The following is a 27,002-nucleotide window of genomic DNA, read 5'->3' on the forward strand; positions in this document are numbered from 1 at the left end:
TTTCATAACTCTTAGTATTCATACATGCTAGAGTGAAACTCGCTTTCATTACTCCTAGTATATATACTCGAATTCTTATATTACTACTCATTTACATTTCTATTATTTACATTCTCTATTTTATTTACATTATTTACATTTCTATTTTATTTACACTGTGTTATGCACTGTCACTTGCAGTAACTTATAAAACTATTTTCCACTGTTCACTTATATTTACATTCATTGCTTTTACTTGCTGTTTACACATTATTTACATTTCCACTTGCACTGTTTTAGTCACCAGAAAGATCGTAGTCACTGTCTATCATTTTCATTGACAAATTAGCCAGTTCACGTTCCACAGCAGTCACTTAGCCCTTTACTCCTTTCCACACGAGGTTTAGTAGGGGGTAGAGGTCACAGGGCCCTTTGCATGGGGCTAAAAAGCGTCGGAATCGGACAGGCACGAATGCGACATGCTTTCACCTTGAAAGACGACAGTCACCTGAATACTGGCCACAAACAAATCGCCTCCACGTCACCCTGTCCCCCGCCATTTCACTGCCCTGCTCCCAACTCACACCTCCCTCTCTCATATACCTCTCCACCCCATCCCTCCATCTCATCTTTGGCCTCCCCCTCCCTCTTCCCCCCTCCACCTCACTCACATACACTCTCTTCGTCAGTCTTTCACCCTCCATCCTCTCCACATGACCAAACCACCTCAGTGTATTCCTCCTAACGCTTCCTATCACATCTACATCCACACCACAATGCTCCTTTATATTCTCATTTGTCAGCCTGTCTCTCCATGTGACTCCACAGGCTCCTCTTAAATAACTCATTTCCACTGCTCTCACTCTTGACTTGTGTCCTTCCAGCAACGTCCAAGCTTCACTTCCATACGTTAGAGTTGGTAACACAATACTGTCATGTAGTAACTTTTTCACTTCCATGCTCACTTCCCTGTTTCTTATCACTGCTTTCAAGGAACCAGCAACCTTTCTTCCCTGCTGTACTCTTTCAAGCACTTCACCCTCCAAACCTCCATCCTTACTCATCACACTACCCAAGTACTTAAACGTACTCACATTTTCCAATTCCTCACCATCCAACCTCGCTGTACATTCATTGACTTCACCTCTCTCAAAGACCATCACTTTACTCTTCCCCACATTCACCTTTAGATTCCGTTTCTTACAAACTCTCCCAAACTCATCCACCAAGCCTTGCAGCTCTCCTTCTTCTTCACTCAACAACACAGTATCATCTGCAAACAACAGTACAGGGAGTTTCCAAACACTATCCTCTCTCACCAGGGCCACTCCAACATCCACTACCCTACCTTGTACCTCTTTTATTACCCCATCCATGTACAGATTGGACAACCATGGGGACATGACACATCCCTGTTTCAACCCAACCTTCAAAGAGGAAAGTTCACTCTTTTCACCATCCACACGCACTGCAGCCTTAGCACCATCATACATACTTTTCACAGCATTCAACAACTTCCCATCTACTCCATATATTCTTAATACTTTCCACAATCCTTGTCTATCCACCCTGCCATATGCTTTCTCCAAATCCATGAAAGCCTCATACAACTTCTTTCCCTTCTCTAGAAACTTTTCCACTAAGGATCTAAGATTGAATATCTGATCTACACAACCTCTTCCCTTCCTAAAGCGTCCTTGTTCTTCTCCAACTAACTCCTCTGTTCTTCCTCTAACTCTGTCAATAAGTATCTTACCATACATAATAAATTAGGTAGTTCAAATGAATGTAAATATCACTTAGGCTTCTCCCTTCCTTTCTTATATATATTTTTATTATGAGAATAGATTATACAGCATATTTCAAGGGGAAATAAACAGCGAAAATTAGCGAACGAGTACACGTGAGGTGTTGTCAGGTGATAATTAGCCAATTCCGGGCATGGCACTATCACTTACCTTATTTCTTTTTTGTATATATTATTTGATATAAGAATAGGGCATAGGGCTTATTTCAATGGATGAAATCAGTGGAAAATTCCAGGGAAGATTTACTTAGCGTAGCACTGCCGGGCAGGCGAGAGGAGAGGGTAATGGAGGGGAGGTAGCTAGGGGAGTCAAGAACGGGGAGAAATGGCTAAATTATCAACAATGGATGGGAGTACAGATGAGATTAGGAGTGTTGATTAGTGTTGGACATTAGCAGTACTGATAGATGATACAAGCCACCACTTGAAAGCCCGGACGAATTCAAAATAACACAGAATCACAAAAGTGACGCCCCGCAGTATGATCCCTTGCTCACAAGCGTCACGAAAGTGACGCCTCGTGGTATGATCCCTTGCTCACAAGCGTCACAAAAGTGACGCCCCGCGGTTAAGGGGTTAATGATATATACCTTTTGAATTATCAGAGATAAACCTGAATGACACTGATAACAAAAGTAAAGTCGCAACTGGATGCATACGGACACAGTTAGCGACTGTGGTGGGAATTCCGACGTTCATAGCAAGGTGGTCCCGAGGTCCTGTGAAGACTCAAATGTTTTTTCCCACCACTACTACACAGTGTCACAGTCTGCAGTCTATACCATACCTTTCATTACCTCATCTACTAATATACAACCTTACCCTATATATGCTTAACAGCTTTTTAAAATTATGATTTGTGTAAGCGCGCGTGCGCGCACACACACACACACACACACACACACACACACACACACACACACACACACACACACACACACACACACACACACACACACACACACACACACACACACACACACACACACACACACACACACACACACACACACACACACACACACACACACACACACACACACACACACACACACACACACACACACACACACACACACACACACACACACACACACACACACACACACACACACACACACACACACACACACACACACACACACACACACACACACACACACACACACACACACACACATACACACACACACACACACACACACACACACACACACACACACACACACACACACACACACACACACACACACACACACACACACACACACACACACACACACACACACACACACACACATTTTCCTTACCTTCATAGGTAACAGTAGCTTTAAAAGTCTGCATTTATGTTTGTAATCATAGCCAGATTCAGTAAAATTATTTCTTACATTAATAAGTTGGGTGTTTGATTTTCCTTAATATTTTCATATCATAAGAGACAGAAAGACAGACAGACAGACACTCTGTCCCTGGTCACCATGCCCCCTCTCCTCAAGCATATATCTGTCCCCTAGACCGAGAGGAGCCCAGAAAGTAATGGATTACATCATTGTAAAATTAACTGAATTTTTGTTAATGATGGAAAAAAGGAAAGTAAGATAAAAGCAAACCCCATGAAATAATAGCTGAACTATGCTGCTGTACTAAAACCGCGTGCAGTATGAACGAAACCAAACATAATGAAATGACAATTTAAATAAATCAGTCGCTTACTTGTCCGTGTGTGTCCAGTTGCGGCTTTACTTAGTTTTGTTATCATTCATTCATGTTTAGCTCTAATAATTCAAAAGGCACATATGTATCATTAAAGATATCATTGCTTTAATTTGTATCTGTATAATCCCGTATCTTACAAATAAATAAGGTTTGGTTGGAATACAAAGTCAATTTGGTGCACATTCAGGCACGAAGGGAATTGACCAATCACAGCCCGAGAGCATCACGCAGTGTTACCAATTCCACCAGTCCTCAGCTGGCAAAATCAGTGTGTCAGACTCGCTGAAACCGACTATAGTTACATTGCTCATAGATGCGGTCTTTGGTTTCTTCAGACAGACATCAAGTGGTTGCAGGACTGAAGCTGATCCACCAGGAATAACAGCAGTATCACTGTTGCGTCTTGCCATGTAGGCTTTGTTTCCTCTGTTAAATGACTTTTGAACATGTCCCATACTATCAGGCTATGCTGTTTTAGCAAGCCACCAGGTCATGTTCATCACACATGCTTAGTTCACAATATCATTCCATGTTCATCCATCCACCCTTTCTCATTGATGTGAACAAAAGTTCCAGCTGGGAACTTTATTTTTGGCATCATTTTTCCCTTGTAAATAATCACTGGGCTCAGCTTGGTTGTCTGCCATACACGAAAATACTACTGTAAAGTGTGTCTTCTAGTGTTGTGTTGTTTTCACAAACTTTGTTTTTCCACCTGTCTCCTCATTTGTTTGATTTCCAACCATATTGAAATTCATTGGAGTTTCATCAGTGTTCCTGATGCTACTTAATGGATGTTGGTGCTTCTTGCGTAGCCCTGTGATGTGCCGTTGGAAATTGGTACCCGTGCATTCAGGATCTTTTGGTAATTGCTGGGCTACTTTTGTTTTTTGTCTCGATACTAGATCATGTCTTTTCATGCAGCAAGAACAACTTGACACTGTTGCTTTGAAATTTTTGCTTTGCTCATTGTTTTCTCTGGCCCACTTGAGTGAATTACAAATTTTGTTTCTTGTGGCAATGCACCCATTGTGGCACTGTTCACAGACCATGTCAGCTATGTGCGTCTCCAAAATTGGCCACTGTGCACTTTTTTTTTTCACATTACTCATGTATGCCTTGGCCTATTCCTTAGTAAGTGTTCTGTCAATCTCCATGCTCGTACCATCTTCTCTGTCACAAATGTTCTTGCAGGAGCACAATTATTGGATGTTGTGGCATATTCTACCACTTGTAACTTAAAGCAAGCTTCATATTTGCTTCATTTATCACCTGGAGCCATAATGGGATTTGTAGTTGCTGGAAGTAAGATGTTAACTCAGAGAGAGTGCTGCTGCTTATGAATAAGTGACAGCTAGAAAGGAAAAAATCAACATGATAATGAAACTGAGGAACTTGGTAATGAGCCCTGTTTCAAATCTGGTAACCCTGTGCTCAGTGGCAAGCAACCCAGCCATTCTCTCTCAGACCGAGACACATGCAGGTGTTGTGGCATGAGCTCAACAAGTTACAGTATATATTTTTTTAGAGTCTAAGGTATATATATATATATATATACACGAGGTGTGACAAAAAGGAAACTGGACTTTATCAGTGTACATTTTATTTCTTGAGATGATAAAAAACTACCTATTCTCCCCTTTGAAATAGTCTCCCCTACAGTCAATACACTTCATTATTCCCCTCAACACCTTGAAGCACCCTTCAAAGTCCTCCTTCTTGATGGGTCTCAGGATGCTGTTCACATGCTCTCTGATGTCCTCCACACCCTTGAAATGTGATCCTTTGACACCATTCTTCAGCCTTGGAAATAGCCAGAAGTTGCACGGTGCTAGATCTGGTGAGTACAGGGGGTGTTCCAGGGTTGCAACCTGTTTTTCAGCCAGAAACTGGCAGATGCTGAGAGCTGTGTGGGCAGGAGCAGTGTTGTGATGCAGGATCCAGTTCTTGTTCTCCCACAGATCATGCCTTGTTCGTCAGATCCATGCAATCAGATGGACAAGCACTTCTTTGAAGACGTATTAGTTCACAGTTTGCTCTTCTGGCACAAACACTTTATTCTCACTGCATTTCTGTACTTTTACTTATCAGTTTTATGTGTTTTTATTAGCTTATATTATAAACATGAAGAAGATGGGATACCATTTATACCAATACAACCAATTTTTGGTGGCTTATTTGGCCGTGGAATTTTTTTTTTTTTGAGCCCTGGGAGCAATCACTTGTCTCAGATAACTGATTTTCAAACCGCCTTCAGTTTTTTTGTTTTTTTTCTTTTGGTTAAGCATTGTTTTTGTGATGTTTAGCATTAATATGGATAATCCTATGTGTGTTTTGATGTCTCAGTATGGCAGAATCACCAGAAAACAATGCAAAAATTAGGAGGGGTAGTGTATTGGTCGGATGTTTTTTGGTTTTCCTTTTTTTCTTTTCTTCATGGTTTCCTTGGTGTTTAGCATTACTTTGGATATTCCTATGTGATGTCTAAATATGGCAGAGTTAACTGAAAACAGTGCCAAAATTTGGAGGGGTACTGTACATGCAGTAGTGTATAGGTAGTGTGTTTCTTGGTTTCCCCACCCTTTTTTTTTTTTTTGCATGGTTTTCTTGATATTGAAAATTATTTGGGATAATTCTACTGTATGTATGTTTTGATGTCAGATTATGGCAGAAAGACCAGAAAACACTGCCAAAATAAGGAGGAGTACAGTACATACAGTAGTGTATAGGTAGGGTGTTTTTTTTGGTTTTCAGTAATTATACTGCATGGTTTTCTTGGTGTTTAGCATTACTTTGGATATTCCTTTTTTTTTTTTTTTTTTTTTTTTTTTTTTTTTTTTTTTTAAATATACCTGAATGACTGGAAAACACTACCAAATTAAGCATAGGTACTGTACAAATACGGTAGGTCTAGGTTGGAGGTTTGGTGTAGATAGGGTCTGGTTATGATAGGGGAATAGTGTTCATCATCCTGATGTTGCCAATATCCAGACATGCTTTGGCTCTGTTATGTCTGGATAAATGAGAGATAACTGTATATAATATATATATATATATACTGTAATGTCCATCCATCCATCATCCAATCCTACATTGCCCCATAAGGAGCGTAGGAGCCCGGGGCTAGGCAGGTTGGCCCCGACATTTAAGATGAGAGTGACCAGCCTCACTCATCCCTGAGTGGCATTACATGAGCAATAAACCTCAACCATCCCTTGGATATAAACCTACACGGGCTCAGTCCGATTGGAGTATCTTAATTACCCACTAAACCACGAGGAGCCATAATCTTGGTATGTGGTTACCATCCGGTGTAGTAAATGGTTTCTTGTTGTACAGGAAACAATTTGGCTTGTCACTCATGTAGAGTCACCAGTAGGCAGAAGGAAGAGGAAAGAATGATGGAAGGGAAGACAGAAGAGGAAGGATGGAAGAGAGGAAAGGGCAGAATATATATACAGTATATATAGGTGGTAGAAGGGGGTGCCCATCATCTACTCACTCAGTGTAGGGATGCTTTATGGTCTCTACACTGTGTGACAAGCCTAATGGTTTCCTGAACCCAGGAAACCATTTACTACACTAAGTGGTACCTTGTAACCAGGGTTTTTCCCCCAGATTCCCCTATCTAAAATCACTTAATCATGGCAAATTTTTTGGAAAGCCTTGGAGGGCCCAATACCTGCCCAGGGCCCCAACGAAATGAGCAGATTTGCATGGCCATGTGGAATGCGAGAGGTGTGAATGAGGAGAGCACGAGCATGGAAGTGGCGAATGTGTTCAAGAGTGCGAGATATGCCATGATGGCATTGTGTGAAACAAAGGTGAAAGGGTGTGAAGTGGAGGAGTGGAAGGGTGTGAAATGTGTAAGATCAGGCATGAATAGGCAAGGAAGATGCAAGGAAGGAGTTGCTTAATCGATGAACGAAGTGTGGCAGAGTGGAATGAGAAATTATAAATGTGTCAGCTTGAAATGTATGTATGTCAAGTTCAAGTTGAGAAGGTGAAAGTGGCTATGATTGTAGCATACGCACTGTGTGATGACAGGTGTGAGAGAAAGGCAAGTGATTTTATTATCATGGGATGGAATGATATTTCTGTGAAACAGTCATCAACTCTTTCAAGAAATGTGAAATATCCATTCCAATGGATGGCACGGAAGATGACATTTTGTGGGCGGTTGAGGAAGAGGAGGCTGATGCTGAAGCTACATCTTTGAGTTTAGAGTTTGATCCTCATGACGAGGAATTGCAAACTTTAACTGAGGGTGAAGTTGATGAACTGAAGATGTTATGTGGATGATACTGATTTTGAAAGTTTTTAATCACTGACAGTTGATGTGATGACTTGAATAAAACATAACTTTCTTTCAACATATATATTGTATAAAATTCACGGTAATGTGATTTTAATTTTTTAATGTGGTATGAGTGGAATATAAAATGTATAACCCATTTAGATATCGGAAGTGGCGCATGCAGCCTAGATAGCCTGTAAAACCCACAGAAGAAGCTAGTCTAGGGTAAAACCTAACCAAAGGCTATGTTGCTTAACAAAGTGTTGAATGTATCACATCACTGATCAGTGGGAAGAGTGATAAAGGACTGGGGTCGCTGGGGCAGCAAGCTCACAGTGTTTAAAGACTTGGGGCTTGTCTTATGCACAGAGTATACCTCTAAACCCATATTTTGTATGGAAGTATTGAGGGTAGTCTTATACATAAGTCGGCCTTCTACACTGGCAAATATGGACTTAAAACACAATTTGTCACAGATTCAGCTGAAGAGGAAATCCAGACCATCGTATGAGGCCATGCCAAAGAAGCCGTCATCAAAATTAGGGAGGAAGATGAAGCTGCATTTGAAAACAGAGGGTATATTTTCTGATAATGATACAAAGACAGAGAAACAGATTTTCAGAGAACGGAAAGAGGAGTACAGAAAAAAGGTATCACGAGGAGGACTTGAGCCTAGTAAAATGACCATGTTTGATCTCATTTTTTGGAACCCCGCTAATAATCCAATGCCAGGCCGCACAGACACTGAGAAAAAGAGGCCACGTCTCTCCAGCAGATGCGAGACTGAAAGTGTCACATCTGATGTTATAGAGGAGGAGAGAGTTGATGATGCTGGACTCGATGCTAGGGATCTTACCTCAGGTTGCAGTCCTCCTACCCCTGAAGGTGAGGCAGGTGCAGGTGATGATTCCTCTCACTCCTCAAACACAAAAGACTCATGGCAAACCACCTGCCAAGATGAGGACAAACCAGAAAATGAGGATGTATTTGCCCCAAGGGTAAAGATTGGTCCTAATGGTCAAATCATAATTGATGAACAGAGTATCAAAATCCAGACAACTGCCGCCAAAAATCGAGATGAGATCCTAAGCAAAGCAGAGGTGGTAGAGGAGAGCAGTGACAGTTTGCATTATGGCAAGTGGAGTAAGCGGCGGAAGCGATCTAGTGAATGGACCATAAAGGAGACTGCAAGATTTTACAAGGCCCTTTCCACTGTTGGCACAGATTTTTCCATGATGGAAGCACTTATTACATGGAGATCCCGTGCAGAACTCAAAACTAAGTTTAAAAAGGAGGAAAGAGCAAACAGGGAACTGGTAGACCGTGCCCTGCGGGATTCCACACAGTTTGACGTCTCTCTCTTTGATGATGAGTCTGGTAAGTAACTGCAAATACGTTTTGTAATACAGGTATATACTGTATTACCATCAACTTAATTGCCATATTGCTTGCTTTTGGGTTGTAGTCATATAAAATGGTTTTTTGTGTGAATGTGTGATAAAATTCATTAGTATGCCAAGACAAATTGCCATCAAGGTTTGATATTACATAGCAGCTCTTTTTTGTGTCCTTAACTACCTTCAGTAAATAAGGTTACCATCTTCCTAGGTCTTCATCAACTTTTTTCTAATGTCTTGACCACTACATATGCACTGTAAACTAGGCTGACTTCAGATAGTTTTACATTTTTTATTTTTTTAAGCCATCATACAGACTTCACAGTATGTTGGAAACCAAAAGCAGATGTACAATAAACTCTCAATTAATTGTTGTAATTCAGCCAAGCTCTACGCTGGTTAAAGCAAAATGCTGGATATTGCATATTCAGGATATTGGGCGCAACATTTGGCTTTGAGCCGGATATTGTGATTATCTTCATCTCAACTCTCTCTCCTAAAAACTTTACCATGAGTAAAAGATGAAAACTAAGCTTATAAAAACAACACGGTAATGATACAGTAGAGTAATACAGTACTGTACATAGTGTACTATTGTATGTACTCACCAAGTGTTGCCATTGATGTGGAGAAACAGCACTGGGGGTTTGCACTTGTAAAGAGTACAGTACATGATACAGCACAGGGGTAGTTTAACAATCATAATAGAGTGCTAGGACATGAGCACTGACAGACCATTAGCCTTGCAGTACAATACAATACAGTAGCTTGAGCATAGGACACCACATAGTAAAAGCATCAGGGTTTTGCTGCCGCATTGTCAGAAGAGCGGGAGAGCACAGACACAGCTCCTTGACATCCATGAGCGAGAATGAGAGTGTAGGAATATTCTTGGCAGGCTAGAGAAGCCATGCCCATGACAGATTCTGATTGGCTGGCACATAGTGGGCTTTTCCATTGGCACCTGAGTTTCAAGATTTCCCATGGTGCTGGTTGGCTACTGCTTATGAACCAGTTGAGACCCCTCATTGCTGGATATTGCATTGGGCTTCTGGTTACATCCCATTTCGGCACTGGATGTGGCATAAAAATTGCCAGATATTGCTTTAATAGAGCCAAGAGCTGCGCCGGATATTGTGTTTGGCTGGATGTTGTGATGACAGATAATTGAGAGTTTTTGTTAATGATGCTTGATAGGGATACCTTCATGTGTTGGTGCTGTTGAACCTGGATGGAGGATCTGTTCAGATGCAGTAGTGTCCCTCTGCCCCACCACTCTGTACAGATGGGCTGTAGTGTTAATTTCCTGCAGTCCACCAGGTTCACTTCCAGATGAGTCTGGGGTTGCACCTGCTACTATTAAGTATATTGTTGGTGCTTGACCATTGAATTATCATTGTGTGTCAACAAAAGTTTAGTACTGCAAACAATTCTTTGGGTGGAAAAGATGTGTAGGTATGAAGTAGTAATTGCTTTTGTTGTGGACTCAGGCTTAGCTGGATGTGAACCTAATGGACTGCAGGCTGAAGTTGCCTTTCTTCAGTCCAGCACCACATTTCAGGGGATAGGTAGGGGGTTGAGTGACACCTGTAGAATCAGTACCATAGTGTGAGGCATCCCTCTCCAGCACCATTGTGAGAAGTCATCTTATTAAGTTAATATTAGATGAGTGTGTGGGGCTGAACAATACTGTTGATTCAGTGGCTGCACACTGTATAAAGATTAATTGTAGATGGAAAGAGTCCTGTATTTTGAAGGGCTTTTGAATGTGAATGATAAAAATAGAGCAGTGATGCACAGAGAAGAAATGTGATTCCAAAGAATACAATATAAAAAGTGAATAATGCCTTGAAGAGGTTGAACGACAGTAAGGTGGTAGTGTTAATTATAGCTTATTTGGTCCCATCTTAGAAGAGATGAACCGTAAGTTTTTGAAAGCTGGCAGCTGATTGGTTGTCCAAGTGCATTCATTATTAATGAAGCATTTAACTCTTGAGTGCACATGTGGGTGTGTCACATCCGACGCTATCTTGTGTTTACGTGACCTACGCTTGGGTCATTGTCCCAGGGTGCTGCGTGCCCCATATACCCTCATTTCACGAGTTGTTCTAATAGGGAGAGGTACTGTCGATCCGCTCTCTCCATAGGAAATTTCCAAAGTGATGCATTTGGGCGTCTCACACCTGACGTATGCACTGCTGTACATCTTTGACAACAGGTTTGTCACACCCACCGTAAGTATTAATAGTTCATTTAGTAAGGTGTTTTTCCTTCTAGAAAGTGAATAGTCATCATATCAGGGACAATTTAGTGCACAAATCGTAAAAATGGACCACCATTTTGTGAGTGACGAAGAACTAGACTGTACAATGAACAGGCCTCCACAGGCCTTTGCCATGTAGTTGGTGGTGGTGAAAGTGATCATGAACAGGAGGCTAATGATGATGAAAAGTGACAGTGTTGAACATGTAGGGATGAATGACAGTAACATTGATAAAAACTACACACGTTCATCTAGTGAGGAAAATTCCACTGACAGTGACAAGCATCCCCACAAGCCTAAACAAAGGCGCATGTCCACCCTAGTCAAGTCACGTGTCATAGAATTCTTAGTCATTAATTCTCTCGTGCCCAAAAATATAACAGAAGTGACAAATAACAACAATTTAGGGTTAAAAATCAACATTTTTAGCAATCAGGAGGTATCAGTAGTATAATAACACTTTACACACCTCAAGTATTGTCCATTTACTGATGAATGTATGTTTTACTGTAGTTACGGCCCCCCCCAAAATAAGGGAAGGGTGCGGGTTCTAAATCAATGGGATTAGCCCCAGGGAGGTCAAAATACCACGTAGTGTTCAATTTCAGGGGTAAATGATTGCATGAAAAATTGCTATTTTTCGTACGTCATTTTTTGACTCTAAAAAAATACCCCTTTTTTTGTCGACCACCATAGCCCATTGTGAGTCACTAAAAGTGTTGGCACAATGAGCTGCAGCACCCATGACCCAGGAGTGTGTGTGCAAGTGGAGAAGTCTGCAGCTGTAGTGATAAGCCTACCTCAGATTTTTTTAAAAGTTGCATTGCACATGTTCCCCATTTTTGGTGTTTTTTTTCTAAGTTATTCCTTCCTTTAAAGTCAATTATTTGTGGAAATGCAAGTACAAGGCTTGTATTTTGTATGTATATTGTTACTTTTATTATATTTTGATTTGAAGTTTGGTGTTTTATTTTCCGAAAAATGGGTTTCTCACATCCACCATATGCATTAGTGTGACAATTTTTGCACATATGTATTCTAGGGTTGAATTATTTTTATTATAAGAGTTACCATAACCGTTTGACAATAAGATCGCCCCCCAAAAAGTGTTATATATAGTTATTTGCATGGATTAATTTAAATCAGGGGCCTTACGAAGTTTATCAGTTGCCTTAGATGTGTGTGAAATTTTGAATTCTCGGGACAGATTAAAGCACATCCGGGTAAAGTTTTATGGCTTGAGTTTTTTCCCAGTATTCAGGCAAGTTAAGGCAAAAAGTGTCATTATAGTACTTTGATTGTTTGTAAAATCTAACCTAGAAATTATTCAGAATTCCAAAGAAGTATGACATATTCCCTGAATTTTGAATGGTAGACATGGGGGATTTGGGGGGGAGTAGGCCTAGGCCACTTGTGGGATGCCCCACTTGACTAAGCAGATGAATATTTGAATTTATTTGAGATCAATTTGGTTTTTCCATCAGTTTACGTTATGCCTTTAATTATGCATCATCAGTAAGTTTTCTGTCTTTTTAGTTTCAAATATCTAGTTAGAGCTACAACAGCTGTGACAGAATATGGACTGTGGGATGTTGAAGTGACGGTGACTTATAGTTTCTTTGTCCGTGTCTACCAGTCATACAGTAATCCCTTGATTATCTGAAGTAATAGAGCCAAAGGGATGTCTGGGTAATGGCTCCGTCTGTATAATGGACTTCTCCCCTGGTCCCCCTTTGTACATACCCTAACCTTGAAAGCCAATGTAAAGGCCATTACAGTACATTGTACAACACTTTTGTTTAACAACAATGTTGTTTAACACCACTTTGTCTGGTCAAGCAGATCTGTAAACCACAGCCAAGCATTACTGTGGTCAAGCAGACCTATCAACCACTGTCAAACAATCACCACTGCAGGGCCATATCCTGCAGTGACCATAATTTCAACCCGGATGCAATCATTTTGTCTGGATCTATCTATCTATCTATTCCCAGACGCCTTAATCCCATACGGGGTGGCCACAAACAAATCGGCTCCACGTCACCGTCCTCTGCCATTTCACTGCCCTGCTCCCAACTCACACCCCCCTCTCTCATATACCTCTCCACTCCATCCTTCCATCTCATCCTTGGCCTTCCCCTCCCTCTCTCCCCCTCCACCTCACTCACATATACTCTCCTTGTCAGTCTCTCACTCCATCCTCTCCACATGGCCAAAGCACCTCAATATGTTTTTCCTAACGCTTCCTATCACATCCACACCACATTGCTCCTTCACATCCTCATTTGTCAGTCTGTCTCTCCATGTGACTCCACAGGCTCCTCTCAAATAACTCATTTCCACTGCTCTCACTCTTGACTTGTGTCCCTCCAACAACGTCCAAGCTTCGCTTCCAATTGTTAGAGTTGGTTTAACAGTACTGTCATATAATAACTTTTTCACTTCCATGCCCACTTCCCCGTTGCTTATCACTGCCTTCAAGGAACCAGCAACCTTTCTTCCTTGTTCTACCCTTTCAAGCACTTCACCCTCCAAACTTCCATCCTTACTCATCACACTACCCAAGTACTTAAACATACTCACATTTTCTATTTCCTTATCATCCAACCTCACTGTACATTCACTGACTTCACCTCTCTTGAAGACCATAACTTTACTCTTCCCTACATTCACCTTTAGAGTCTGTTTCTTACACACTCTCCCAAACTCATCCACCAAGCCCTGAAGCTTCCCTTCATCTTCACTTAACACTACAGTATCACCTGCAAACAACAGTACAGGGAGTTTCCAAACAATGCCCTCTCTCATTAGGGCCAGTCCAACATCCACTGCCCTACCCTGTATCTCTTTTATAACCCCATCCATATACAGATTGAACAACCATGGAGACATGACATATCCCTGTTTCAACCCAACCATCAAATAGAAAAACTCATTCAGTTCACTATCCACACACACTGTAGCCTTAGCATCCTCATACATACTCTTTACAGCATTCAGCAACTTCCCATCTACTCCATATATTATTAATACTTTCCACAATCTTTGTCTATCCATCCTGTCGTATGCTTTCTCCAAATCCACGAAGGATATTATGGAAAAATGTATGAAAAATGGTTCTGAACAGCCATCATCATGGCATCCGGTTAATGGATTGTCCAGGTAATAGTCTTCTGGATAATAGAGGGATTACTGTATTTCATTGCATTTCTGATATTGTATTATGTTTGATTTTACAAACTGTCGCCTTAATGACATAACTTACATTCATTTGCCTGAACATGGAGGAAAAATCAAGGTACTTGTTATGCTTTACCTGGACATGTTTTGATTTGTCCTGAGAATTCAAAATTTCACACATATCCAAGGAGTCTGATAAACTTTGTAAGGCCCCGCTTTTCAATTAATCTATGCAAATAACTATATATTGTATCCTATTCGGGCAGTCTTATCATCAGATGGTTATTGTAACACCCATCTATCCATTCATCATCCAATCCTATGTTGCCCGATGAGGAGCAAAGATTCTGGGGCTAGGCAAGTTGGTCCTGTTGTTTAAGGTGAGAGTGACTAGCCTTACTCATCCCTGAGTAAACCCCTACCATCCCATGGATATAAACCTAAACAAGCTCAATCCAACTGGAGCACCTTAATTACCCACTAAACCACCAGGTGCCCTAATCTGGTTATATCGTTACCACCCAGCATAGTAAATGGTCTCCTGGTGTACAGGAAACCATTTGGCTTGTCATGCAATGTAGAGTCGCCCATAGGCAGAAGGAAGAGGAAAAAGTGAAAGAAAGAGAGACAGAAGAGGGAGTATAAAGTCATGCGTAGGCAGAAGGAAAAGGAAAGAATGAAGGAAAGAAAGACAGAAGAGGAAGGAAGGAAGAGAGGAAAGGGCAGACACCCAAAGCAGCACTACTTCAAGTGAGTGGATGGTGAGTGCCCGCACTTAACCCTTATCAGCTGCCAGCTTTCAAAAGCTTAAGGATCTTTTCTCTGATGAGATTGAATAAGCTATAGGTGTATTGAGAGATGATAAAATAACAGTGGAGAGGGTTGAATGAAATTTGTGTAATGTTAGATAGTTTGGATAAGAAGCTTTTCCAGTGGAGTAGAAAAAGTCAGCAATTGTGGCATGAAAGTAAAGGTGACCAAAGTGAATGGAAAAGGTAGTGTGAGATAAGGCTGCTGAGTATTGTAGGAAAGCTATGTGGAAGAATAATAGATAAGGTAAGGAATAATATCAGAATATTCACCTTGAGTAACAAACGGGATGATTGGTACAGTAGTAGCAGGTGTATGAATTGGGTTCTTGTAGTATGACAGTGAAGAAAGCAGATGAGAAGGAATGTAAGGTATTCATAGCATTTCCGGATCTGGAAGAAAGCTTTTGATGGTGACTAGGAAATGATTGTGGAAGGTTTTATGAATGGTGTTGAAGGAAAATTGTTGAATGCTACATAAGAACTTTTATGGTGGAAGTGGAGCATGCAAAAGATTATTTTAGGTGAAGTGAATGGTTCAGTATCAATGTAGGATTGAGACAGTGGACAATGATGTCCTTACCTTGGATCTGATGTTTGCAGATAGTGCTGTGTTACTTGGTGTATTTATTAGTAAATAGCTTTTTGCACACTAGTGCAGTTTTGTGGATCTCTGTGAGTGTTTTATTTTGAATACACATGGTGTTCCAGAAGTCTCTTTCCAATTTAATAAATATATATTGATAAAACTAAATTAGATACATTGTTGAGTTTTTCTGCTGTGAGTTCTTTAAGTAATCAAGTTATTTTTGCACACTCATACAGCTTCGATGTGTGCTTCTTTAGTAGCTGTCATCACATCTAGCTCAATACTCCAATTCTCGCCAAGTGTTAACCAGCACATCTAGTGTTACTGATCTAATTGCATTTGTTATGTGGTGAGGAAGAGATTCAATGTCTGCAACAGGTGTCTAATGGGGTTATATCCGGAAAGCGAGGAGGCCATGGGATTGGGCCACCATGGCCAATCCACTTCACAGGAAAAATGTCACTTGAGAAATTCACGCACAGTTACACTCCAGTGAGGAGGTGCACCATCTTGCTGGAAAATTACATTTGGTTGTAGCTCCTCCAACTGGGGTGCTACATAATTCTCCATCATGTCAAGAAATACACCTCCTGTAACAGTTTTCTCTACAATAAAGAATGGGCCTATGATATGGTCGTATATAAGGCCACACCAGACATTAGGTTTTGAGCTGTCACGAATGTGTTCCTCATACATGTGTAGATTTTCTGATGTCCATACTGGTACATTATGACGGTTCATACGACCACACACATGAAAAGTGGCTTCGTCTGTGAGTATCACCTTTTGTAGGTATGTGTTATCATCACCAAAGCAATCCAGGAAGGAACAGGCAAACTGATAGCTTTGAGGTAGTTCATTCAGTTGTAATGTCCGCATTATCTGAATTTTGTATGCCATGATTTGTTGTTTTTTATGGAGTATGCTGTGCACAGTTGTTTTTAGTAGATGGAGTTCCCTTCTTGTACACTGAATGAATTTTCTTGGACTGCAGTGGAAGGCTTCACGGACAGCATCTATGGTCTCCTCAGATGTCCCTGGATGTCCACATTGAGGTGCATTGCAAACACTTCCAGTCTCCAGAAACTTGTTAAACCATGCCCTTATGCTGGGTTTAGAGGCAGGGTGTTTGTTGAACTGTCACTGGTAATTCCTCTGAATGGTGGTCACAGATTTGGATTCAGCGAACCAGAGGACACATTGCGCTTTCTCTCGATTTGATGCCATCAGCAGTTATCTTCAATAGATGACATTAACAACCACTAAACCTCACAATCTGCAACATAAAAAAACTTGATTAATTAACAAACATCATGCAGAAAACACCAACAGTCTATCTTATTTGGTTTTATCAGTATATATTTATTTAATTGGAAAAGGACTTATGGAACACCCTGTATATTGTTATAAGTATAGCAGTTTTTCCCCTACAATAGATGTAAATTTTTTGCTGTGTCATTCATTCATTCATTCATTGCCAGATGCCATGTATCCCAAACGGGGTGGCCAAGGGCTTAGAGTTAATTGTTTTACAGGGAGGGGCACTAATCCTCCACCAACCCCACTTTGCTGTGTCATTAGAATTAAATAGAGGGAGAGACAGACCACGGGCCCCTCCCACCTGCACAGTCCCTAGTCCAGGCATGGAACGTGGGACCCTTAGCCTGCTAGCTGTGGCCATTGGCTGTGGCAGTGACTCTGAGGCATCCTGTCACTTGCCAGGACAACTAAAGGGACACCCTTCAAGTGCACCTTGGCACTGTAACTGCCCCGCCATTATACACTCACTGATAGGGCAGCGTCTTGGGATGCTACTTCTGGTTTCAGGCCTCTCTCTTTTGAGCAGAAGCGGCAGTCTGGGAACCATAATGTCCTGTAATCATTAGCACATGGAGAGGATGGGGGATGACAGTTGGGTGCAGTAAGAGAGAAGTATTATTGTTGGGGGTAGGGTTGCAAGAGGCAGACCAAAAAAGACATGGGATGAGGTCATAGAGTGTGACCTCCAGGATAACGGGCTTAATAGGGAGGCTGCCAGAGATTGAGCAGCATGCAGAGCCACCTTTAGGTGACCAAGGCTGATGAATGCAAGCATGTTCGAGCCATTATAAATGGAATGAAACGGATTGAAGAGATGTAGCTTTCCTTGTGCTTAATGTGTTAGAACTTTGTGACGTATCTACAGTACAGTACAGTATTGTTTTTCAGACTATATTCATTGCCACAGACTGTTCACAACATCTGCAGATTATGACCCTGAGGAGGACAGAAAGGCAACCAGATTAGCAGAAAGAGAAGAGGCAAGGCAGAGGCGAATGGCAATGAAACAACAAGTGAAGGAACAAGAGTTGAAGCAGAGGAAATTGGAACAAAGCAAGGAACGATCTCGCAATAAGCAGCGAAAGAAACTTCTTCGGAGAGCACGCACAGCACAAAGTGAGTGTCCTACTCCTTTGTTTAAAAAGTAATTCCATAATAGTATCTGAAATATTTGTTAAGATGGCAAGATAAATTGTTGTTGTTGTCATTGTTTAACCTTGTTCTGTCTGAGTGAGCAGACTCATTGACTGCAGGTAAGCAACTGTCCATATGAGGTTATCCCGTAGGTTTGCTATACATTGATGTTGTGCCTGCATCTTAGTGTGTCATGTGCTGTGCAGTTCTGCATTATATGTGTTATGTTGATGTGTAGACATGGGGCTGATCCCTGCCCTTTGGGTTTAGAGTCGAACTGAAGCCCTGGAATTTCATGTAGCTGAAGCCAGTGCCAGAGCTGAGCAAACAGTCATCAAGCCAAAGACCAAGCCACATGAAAATGTATGAAGCTGAAGCCAGCTTGGAGCCACAATATACCTTTGATAAATAGGCAGACTGAAAATCTGGCTTTGAGCAAAAGAGAGTCATTTTAACCCTTAGCTGCTGGGGGGTTCCTGGCCGCTGCACACGCCTCCCTATAGGCGATTTCCAAGATTTTGGGAAAAATACCCTTACTTCAAACCCTCTTATCTGACAAACTATTAAAGCTAGAGATTCAAATAAAAGTTCATAAGACTCACCAACTCTTCCTCTTTCCAATGAAGGTATCCCGGGGTCTCTAGGTGGTCCCATCGATGAGTAAGGATGAGTTGAAGACGAGTGGTTTTTCATGTTTTGGCGCGCGGCTCCGAGCGCGAGCCACTGGCTGCGGCCTTGGCCCAGCCAGCTAGCGTTGGCAGCACTGCCTGGAGTGGTGATTGTAACACTGCCTGTGCATCCTTGGATGGAATGTGGAAGATTCCACTTGTTTTTTCTACTCCTCCTTACTCACCACCGTGAAAATGAGTCATCACTCGGTTCATGTGGCTCACCCAAGGATTTACTGCCCGCTCCATAATGCCTCTATGCCCCGTAGGTGTGTGGGAAAGGAAATATCTCGTTGTTTTTCTGTACTCACTTCTTCTGTAAGGAATATTTCTCCTTTACCTCGTTTTTCTGTTCTCACTTCTTCCGTAAATAATCATATTTCTCCTTTACTATGACACTTAGAACTGCCCTGTACATCACGATTATGCGTAGTTACACTTTGACAAGTAAATGTTGTTGCTCTTTCATTCATTATCATAGAGTATGAGGTAATTTTTTGTACTGTAAATCAGACTGCTTTGTACTAATCAGGGTTATAGTGAAAATCATATAAGTGTTTCACACAACTAACATTATTTGTACTTCACATCACAGAGACACTGATGCTCATATTTGGCACAATCTCCCTGAGTACTGAGTGAAATAATTTAGGTATAGCCAAGCACGTATTGTTCTTTGTGGCCCGCTCACAAGTGGTTTTCTGTCAGGCAACACGTAGGCAAACACAAAGTATTTCCAATAATTTTCTAACCAGTATCCAATACACAGTATCAATTTCTGTATTGCACTTACTATAAATCACTTATATGCACTTGTAGAACTTATTATATATGACTTACATCTTAGCACTTACTATACTTCACTCATTTATGAAAATACGCAAACTTGTACATTGCTGTACATTATTTACACCTCCCCACACACCTGCTTAGTACTCACGCTCGGAGTGATACTCTGAGAAGCATTTGGGGCATAGGGGGACCATGCATTCTGCACACTGGTACGAGGTCTCTTTTCGTGCCGGGGGACGGCGTTTGGTTGTGCGGCAGATGTGGCACCGCCTGTATGCCAGACGACCTGCTGCTATTCTCCCAATCTCCACAATCTTGTGCCGACGGAAATACTCAGCACAGCTGAGCCTGTCTCCCGCCTAGCACCTGTCACCTGAGCAGTTGAATATTGCTCAGTGAGTCCGCATGCAAGCTCTCTCTCAAACTCTCGTAAAGAGAGAGTTTCCTGACAAGCTCCTTGAACAGTATGAAACTGTTCAGGACAGCAATATCAAGAAGGTGTAAGAACACCTTCTTGTACCACCTGCAGGACTTACGTAGGCAATCGACCTCACCAATTTGCATGTCCGCTTTATCAACCAGCTGCATGTTGATATTGCAATCGTTGACTGCATCTGGCTTTACCGTGGGTTCCCTGGTCCTGTAGTCTGTTTTACCAGTTTCCTCCAGCACACCTTTATGAACTGTAGACAACATGTTAACCCGTCTCTTGTCATGCCAGAGAAGGGCTAACATGTTCCCACATTTCTTTGTCAGAAGGGCTCCTTTCTCAGTATTTGCTGGAAATACTGGGAAATTCTTTCTGTTGACCCTAACAGTTCCACAGGACCCAGTACCATGGTCAAGCAAATACTTTGTCAACGCCGGGGCTGTGTAATCGGTATACAGAATGTGGTGCCTATTGAAATACCTTTCCATCAGCACTTTCACTAGTGATGCAGAGAATCCGTGAGGTTCATCGCTAGGTATATCAACATCTGTTGCCAAGTAAACTGTTACATCCAGCACATATCCAGTTTTATAGTCACAAAACACAAAGAATTTGAGGCCAAATCTGTGACGCTTTGATGGCACATACTGAATAAATGCAAGCCTGCCCCTGAATAACACCAGCGACTCGTCAATAACCACTTTCTGGAACGGACGGAAAACTCTGGAGAATGACTCTTTCAGCATTGTCAGGATTGGTCTTATTTTCCATAACCTGTCATTCAGTGCAGGCCTGTAATTTCGATTGAAATGAAGGAACCTCAGGTTTGCCAGGTAGCTATCATGGGCCATGTACTTGCCGAAGACAGGTGTGCCAACAAGTTCATCTACCGACCAATAGTCGTGGAGCACATGTTTTTCTACATGCGCCATCAGCATGGTCAGGGCTAGCCACACAAACATCTCCCCTACCTCAATAGGTATCCATTGATGCATGTGCGTGCTCTCCCTTGCAGGTATGTGCAGCCAATGCACGCACATGGCCTGGTGGAAATTTATTTCATCTACCAGGTACTACATAATTGCAGTCGTGAAAATTGTCTTGAATAGACTATTATTAGTCCAGGGCCTGGGGGGAAGTGCATCCTCCTTCACACCTGCACCCTCCTCATCAAATGCCAGCACAGATGGCTCAAAGCCAGCACCATCCTCCCACACAAACGTATCCACTCTACCCACACATGGTAGAGCAGGCCGTCTGGCAGTTGCACTGCGTTTTCCCATCACTTGTGCATGACCACGGGCAGGGGAGAGGGGAGGAGAGGGAGATGGAGAGGTGGGGGAGTAAGCGGGTGATGACTCACCTGACGTGGAACTTTCCATAGAAGACGCTCAGCGCTGTGTATCACCACGTGGCTCCTGTCTAGGCAATACTACTCCTGAAGGGCCTGGTTGAGTCGATTCTGCCCTTGAAGTGGAAGGCTGAGGTTGGGGGAGCGGTGGAGGAAGATATGTCGGCGAGCAGGCGGGGAGAGTGTGTTCGCCGGGTCACTTTCCCGATCTCCTGGGTCATCTAGCGCCTCCTCATCACCAAATCATCGCTCTCGTAGGCTGTCCCTTCCTCCTGTAGAAGTCGGACAGCCCTCTCCGGCGTTGGAGATTGAGTAGGGGTTGGAGGCCGAGAGAGCTCGCTCTCCGCGTGGTAGGTCTCTTTACCCTCTGACGACGTACTTTCTCTAAGTGTCCTAGATGACACAGTTTTGTGTAGGGCACGTCCTATGACACTATCACTAAGCCCTTTCCCTGGCATGACTTTAGCGGGGGTCGATGAGGCGATCGGCCCTTCACACGGTGGAACAGAATCGGACGACATTGAGGAAGGTGACATGGCTCCTCTCGCTACCACTGCCGAGTACAAACTGAACCGCGCAACCGCGGGGTACCTGTGGGTCCTACCTATCCCACAGGTATCACAGAAAATGGTCCCGCACTTAAACAGTGGCGGGAAGGTGAGTGTGGTATAGCTAATCAACCAGCGGCCCCACGCGCCCTGAATCCTGTTGTGCATACACGTCAACCGGCGGATAAGGGTTAAATACTGTACAATAATCTCTCGATTATCCGGATGGCCATTACCTGGACCATCCATTAACTGAATGCAGTGATCTGGCTGTTCCAAACCATTTCATACATTTTTTCCCAGTATCCAGACAAAATGCTTGCATCCGTTTCAAAATTATGGTCTTGCAGACAGTATCTGTCCAGATAGGTGAAAATATCCCAGGGGCGCTGCTGTGTTGGGCTGGTTTGTTTACCCTACATCCACCAGACACCCCCGTTGCTTGCTGTCAGTTAATGCACGTCGCATGTGTAGTGAGCAGCTCTTCCCAGACTGTTGTTATGGTGGTGCATGTGGTAGCTTTTGTGGTGCTTACCTACCTGCTTCAGGCCTTGCTATTCCTTGCATGCTTCATCCTAGGGTGTGTGGTGATGGCCACTTCACCAGGGAAAAGGAAGAGGGTAGTACTGACTCTTTAGAAACGGGAGATCCTGGGTAAGATTAATGCAGGTTGGTCGAATCGTGAGTGTTGACATTGATTTTATTTCAGCTTACTGTACTGAACCATGATTTTATTTTATTTTACCTTGATTTTATTCCATTTTACCATTATGTTTTGTGTGCCCACTGCATTAGTCTTGTGTAGCCGATTTTTCATGTTTTTTCATGTCACAGCAGGATATGGTCTTGCGGTGGTAATTGCTTGTCTGTAGTTGATGGGTCTGCTTGACCATGGTAATTGCTTGGCTGTGGTTTATAGGTCTGCTTGACCAGATAGAGTAGTATTAAAAAACAGGAACAAGTGTTGCACAGATCATATGATTGTGGAATGCAAGATTAAGCTGAGAGGAGTGAGGTGGACCAGGAGAGAAAGGAGCAGTCAGGGAGAAAGACTGAAAGTCAAGAAGCTGAGGATCAAAGAAATGGCAGATAAATACAGGACCAAAGTAGGGGAGGAGTTGGAATCAGTGAATTGGAATGAAATGGATCTGGACAGCCTGTGGAATGCGTATAGGGATTGTTTCGTTAGGAATGCTATAGCAATGTGTGGTTTGACAAGAGTAACAACAAAGAAGAAAGGTACAGCATGGTGGGAAGAGGTTAAGAGAGCAGTGGAGGAATAGAGGGAGAAGTGGCTGGAGTGGCAACTGAGCAAGGGTTCAATTGAAATAAGAAATGAATATGTTGAGAGCAAGAAGCACGTAAAGTGACTAGTGAAGAGGAAAAAGGAGGAGTAATGCAAACTCCTCTGAGAATAGGAAGTTATTCTGGAAAGAGGGTGCAGAAATGTAGAAGTTACAGTGGAAAGAAATGTGGAAGTGTGAAGAATGTAAGTGTTAGATTATTAACCCAGGTTGATGAAATAAGGACCAGATGGAAGGAATATTTTGAAAGCCTGATAAATGGGAATAGAGAGAGCAGAGCCACTGTAAAGAGATCGAGCAGCATAGAGAGCTGCCATTAGGTGACCAAGGCCAGCTCATGCAAGCATGTTGGAACCTTTACAAATGAAATGAAACATTGTGGATCTTTGCCCCTCCAAACTCATGCAATGTTCATTACAGTAATACCTTAAAATTCACAGGTTCAGGATCCCCAAGACCCCATGAATACCTAAAACTATGTTTATTCCTCTTGTAATAAAGCGTTACTCTGATATTTACTTATATTGAAGCCACCCTCTCCCCCAGGATATTTAGACAGTCCAGGAAGGGAATAAACAGATACGGCCAAAATGGCCAAAGTAACTTTTTTGATGAATTATTGCTTAAAGATTTGATATATTTTGTGGTCAAATGCATTCTTAATTTTAATTTTGGCTTTTTAACAGAGATAAGAATTTTAATCCATAAATAATTATCATGATGCAGTTGCCGTAAGAAGTGACAGCAGAGTATCCAGAAGATTTCAGTTAATGATAATGCACATACTCTTCCTTATATCTTTACAGTGTGAAACCTATTAAGTAAAACTGATCCACAAAATAGTAAGTAAATGCTAACATATCGGGGTATTTCAAAATTGTAGGAAGCAGTGCGTTGTTACGATAATGAGAAATTCTAAACGGAACTAATTGAAATTTCAGAACTATTGCTCAGGGACAGTCAGGAATAATTTGCGGAGCTCAAATCTAGCATGGTAACAAGCAATAATTTTTAAGTAGTATAAGACTGAAAAGAAAGGAGCTTCAACAATCAATAATAATCAGTCATTATTATTTATAAAATAATTTCCATTACAGTACTATGAGATAATTTAAAGTCATTTACTTCCGTTTCGGTTAACTCCAAGGACGACGACAAAAAGTGGGAAAGCAACGTAAGTTAATAGGCTGGTTTAAATGGTTCGATCAATTAACATGAAAAGAGACAACTTTTACCCTTAAACAGTACACCTAGTTGCACCTATACACCATTAGGACACCTGGGTCTCACAGACCCACCAAATAGAAAAAATAAAAAAAAATACTTGTGTTTTATTTACTAAATCTTTGACCAACCTACAACCTTTTTGGTTCAATTTACTATGCAGTAATGAATATACAATTAAAATTAACATATTTAAAGCATTTTAGGCAAATTTTTGAAAAAAATCTGTACTGCTTCTGTTTACATGGACCCCATAAGAAAAGAAACGAAACAATGATGCTCACACTGCTGTCAAAGCTAGTGGCATGAAGGGTCTTCGTGGTGTGGAGAGGGCAATTCACAGGGTGAAAAAATTTGCATCACACAACAGTAAATTTCAGCCCCCCTTATCCAGGACACCTGGATCTCACAGACCCAGTGTTATACTTTAGTGTGTTATGCACCAAAACAGAAGGAGACCTGGAAAACCACACAGCCACCTTTAGCTTGGGCATCCAAACCTAGGAAGCTATTGGGAAGGACAGGGGTCCCTGGCATATAGTAGTTGCTGAACCAGTAAGTGGCAAAAAGTGGCCGGGTCTCACAGACCCAGGTGTACTGTTTAAGGGGATATGAAGTTATTACACTGCATCTGGCCAGTTTTCCATTTAGAAAAATCTCTGGATTATTTATTATAAGCCAGAGGACTGTCAGTGAATTAAATATAAAGGTAGAACCTCGAAAATTTGCTGAGAGTCAGAGCTCTTTGGAGAATGCCAATTTGTGTTGTAGCTTAATATCCTCAGTGTATAAACGATTGGCAAGAGCAATAAAATGCAAGGGCTCATGAACAAATCACAAAGTTCAAAGCTTCCAAATCACTTTCATGACGCTTGTTATATAAGTACCATACTGCAGGGCGTCACTTTTGTGATTCAGGGATTTTTTAAATCGCCCGGGCTTTCAAGTGCGGTCTTGTATCGTCTATCAGTACTGCCAGTGTGTAGCTATAGGCAGCGCTGCTAATACTGCTAGTACTCGCATCTAGTGTTACCAATTTAGCCATTTTTCTGTGTTTGCCTCACCTCCCCACCTCCCCTCTCTTACTCCCTACCCCGCATAGCTACAGCCAGGCCGCACAACGAAACTCCCGGCCATTTTTTTTCCATTCGCTTTTTCCATTGAAATGTGCCCTGTGCCCTATGCTCAAACTAAAAAATATATATAGAAAAGGGAAAAGGCTAATTGATACTGCCATTGGCCATGAAGTAGCTAATTTATCACCTGGCAACACCCCATGTTCATTACCCATTGAAATATCTCTTATGACCTATTCTCATTCTAAAAAATATATATAAAAAAAGGGAAAAGGATAAGTGATGCTTCCATCGACCTGGAAGTAGATAATTTATCGTGTATATGGAGTGCTGCTATCCCCGTGAGAGGGGCACAGCACGGTCCAGCCATCCCTGCGGGTAAGAGGTCAAGCAGGACATAGCAGTTTATTTAAAAAGAAAGATATTACAGATTAAAAGATGAGCAAAAAGTATGTGCTTTTGGATTGCAAGAGTTTATAATCTCATGTTTTGGTCCTCATTATTGCCTAGTATAAGAGCAAAGGGTAAAATCTGTCGTATCTCCTTAAAACTGAAATAATGTTGCCATAATTGGGAATAAGTAGCTATCTATCTATCTATCTATCTATAGCCCGACGCCCTAATCCCGCAAAGGGTGGCCGCAGACAAAACGCCTCCAAGTCACTCTGTCACCCACCATTTGACTACCCTCCCCCCAACTCACCCCCCCCCTCCCTCATATACTTCTCAACTCCATCCCTCCACCTCATCCTCGGTCTTCCCCTCCCTCTCCCTCCCTCCACCTCACCTACATACACCCTCTTAGTCAGTCTTTCATTCTCCATTCTCTCCACATGTCCAAACCACCTCAGTGTATTTCTCCTAATCTTCTCAACCACATCCACATCTACCCCACAACGTTCCTTCACTTCTTCATTTGTCAGTTATTAAAAGCCAGGGAAAGACAAGGAATAAAAGAAGGAATGGTCTAGCTGCTACTGCAGGTGGGGTATCATTACTAAGAATAATTTCATTGTTGACATCTTTATTGTTGGTATATTACCATAGCATTTGAAAGTCAATCTTTCATTCTCCATTCTCTCCACATGTCCAAACCACCTCAGTGTATTTCTCCTAAT

At 41.9% G+C, this 27,002-nt stretch overlaps 1 protein-coding gene across 1 annotated transcript in view; it reads left to right on the forward strand.

Annotated features, from left to right (window-relative positions):
• The window catches only part of LOC145392398 (uncharacterized), a 73,122-nt gene that overhangs the window by 11,237 nt on the left and 34,883 nt on the right, over positions 1-27,002 (forward strand). Inside the window, exons 3-4 of the mRNA XM_080266804.1 lie at positions 8,276-9,176; positions 18,285-18,473. Coding sequence (XP_080122930.1) covers positions 8,276-9,176; positions 18,285-18,473 — 1,090 coding nt within the window. The remainder of the gene's footprint in view (positions 1-8,275; positions 9,177-18,284; positions 18,474-27,002) is intronic.

The sequence above is a fragment of the Coenobita brevimanus genome, chromosome 22 (assembly GCF_032717465.1).
Source record: "Coenobita brevimanus isolate Jiangsu-jjx chromosome 22, ASM3271746v2, whole genome shotgun sequence".
NCBI lineage: Eukaryota > Metazoa > Arthropoda > Malacostraca > Decapoda > Coenobitidae > Coenobita > Coenobita brevimanus.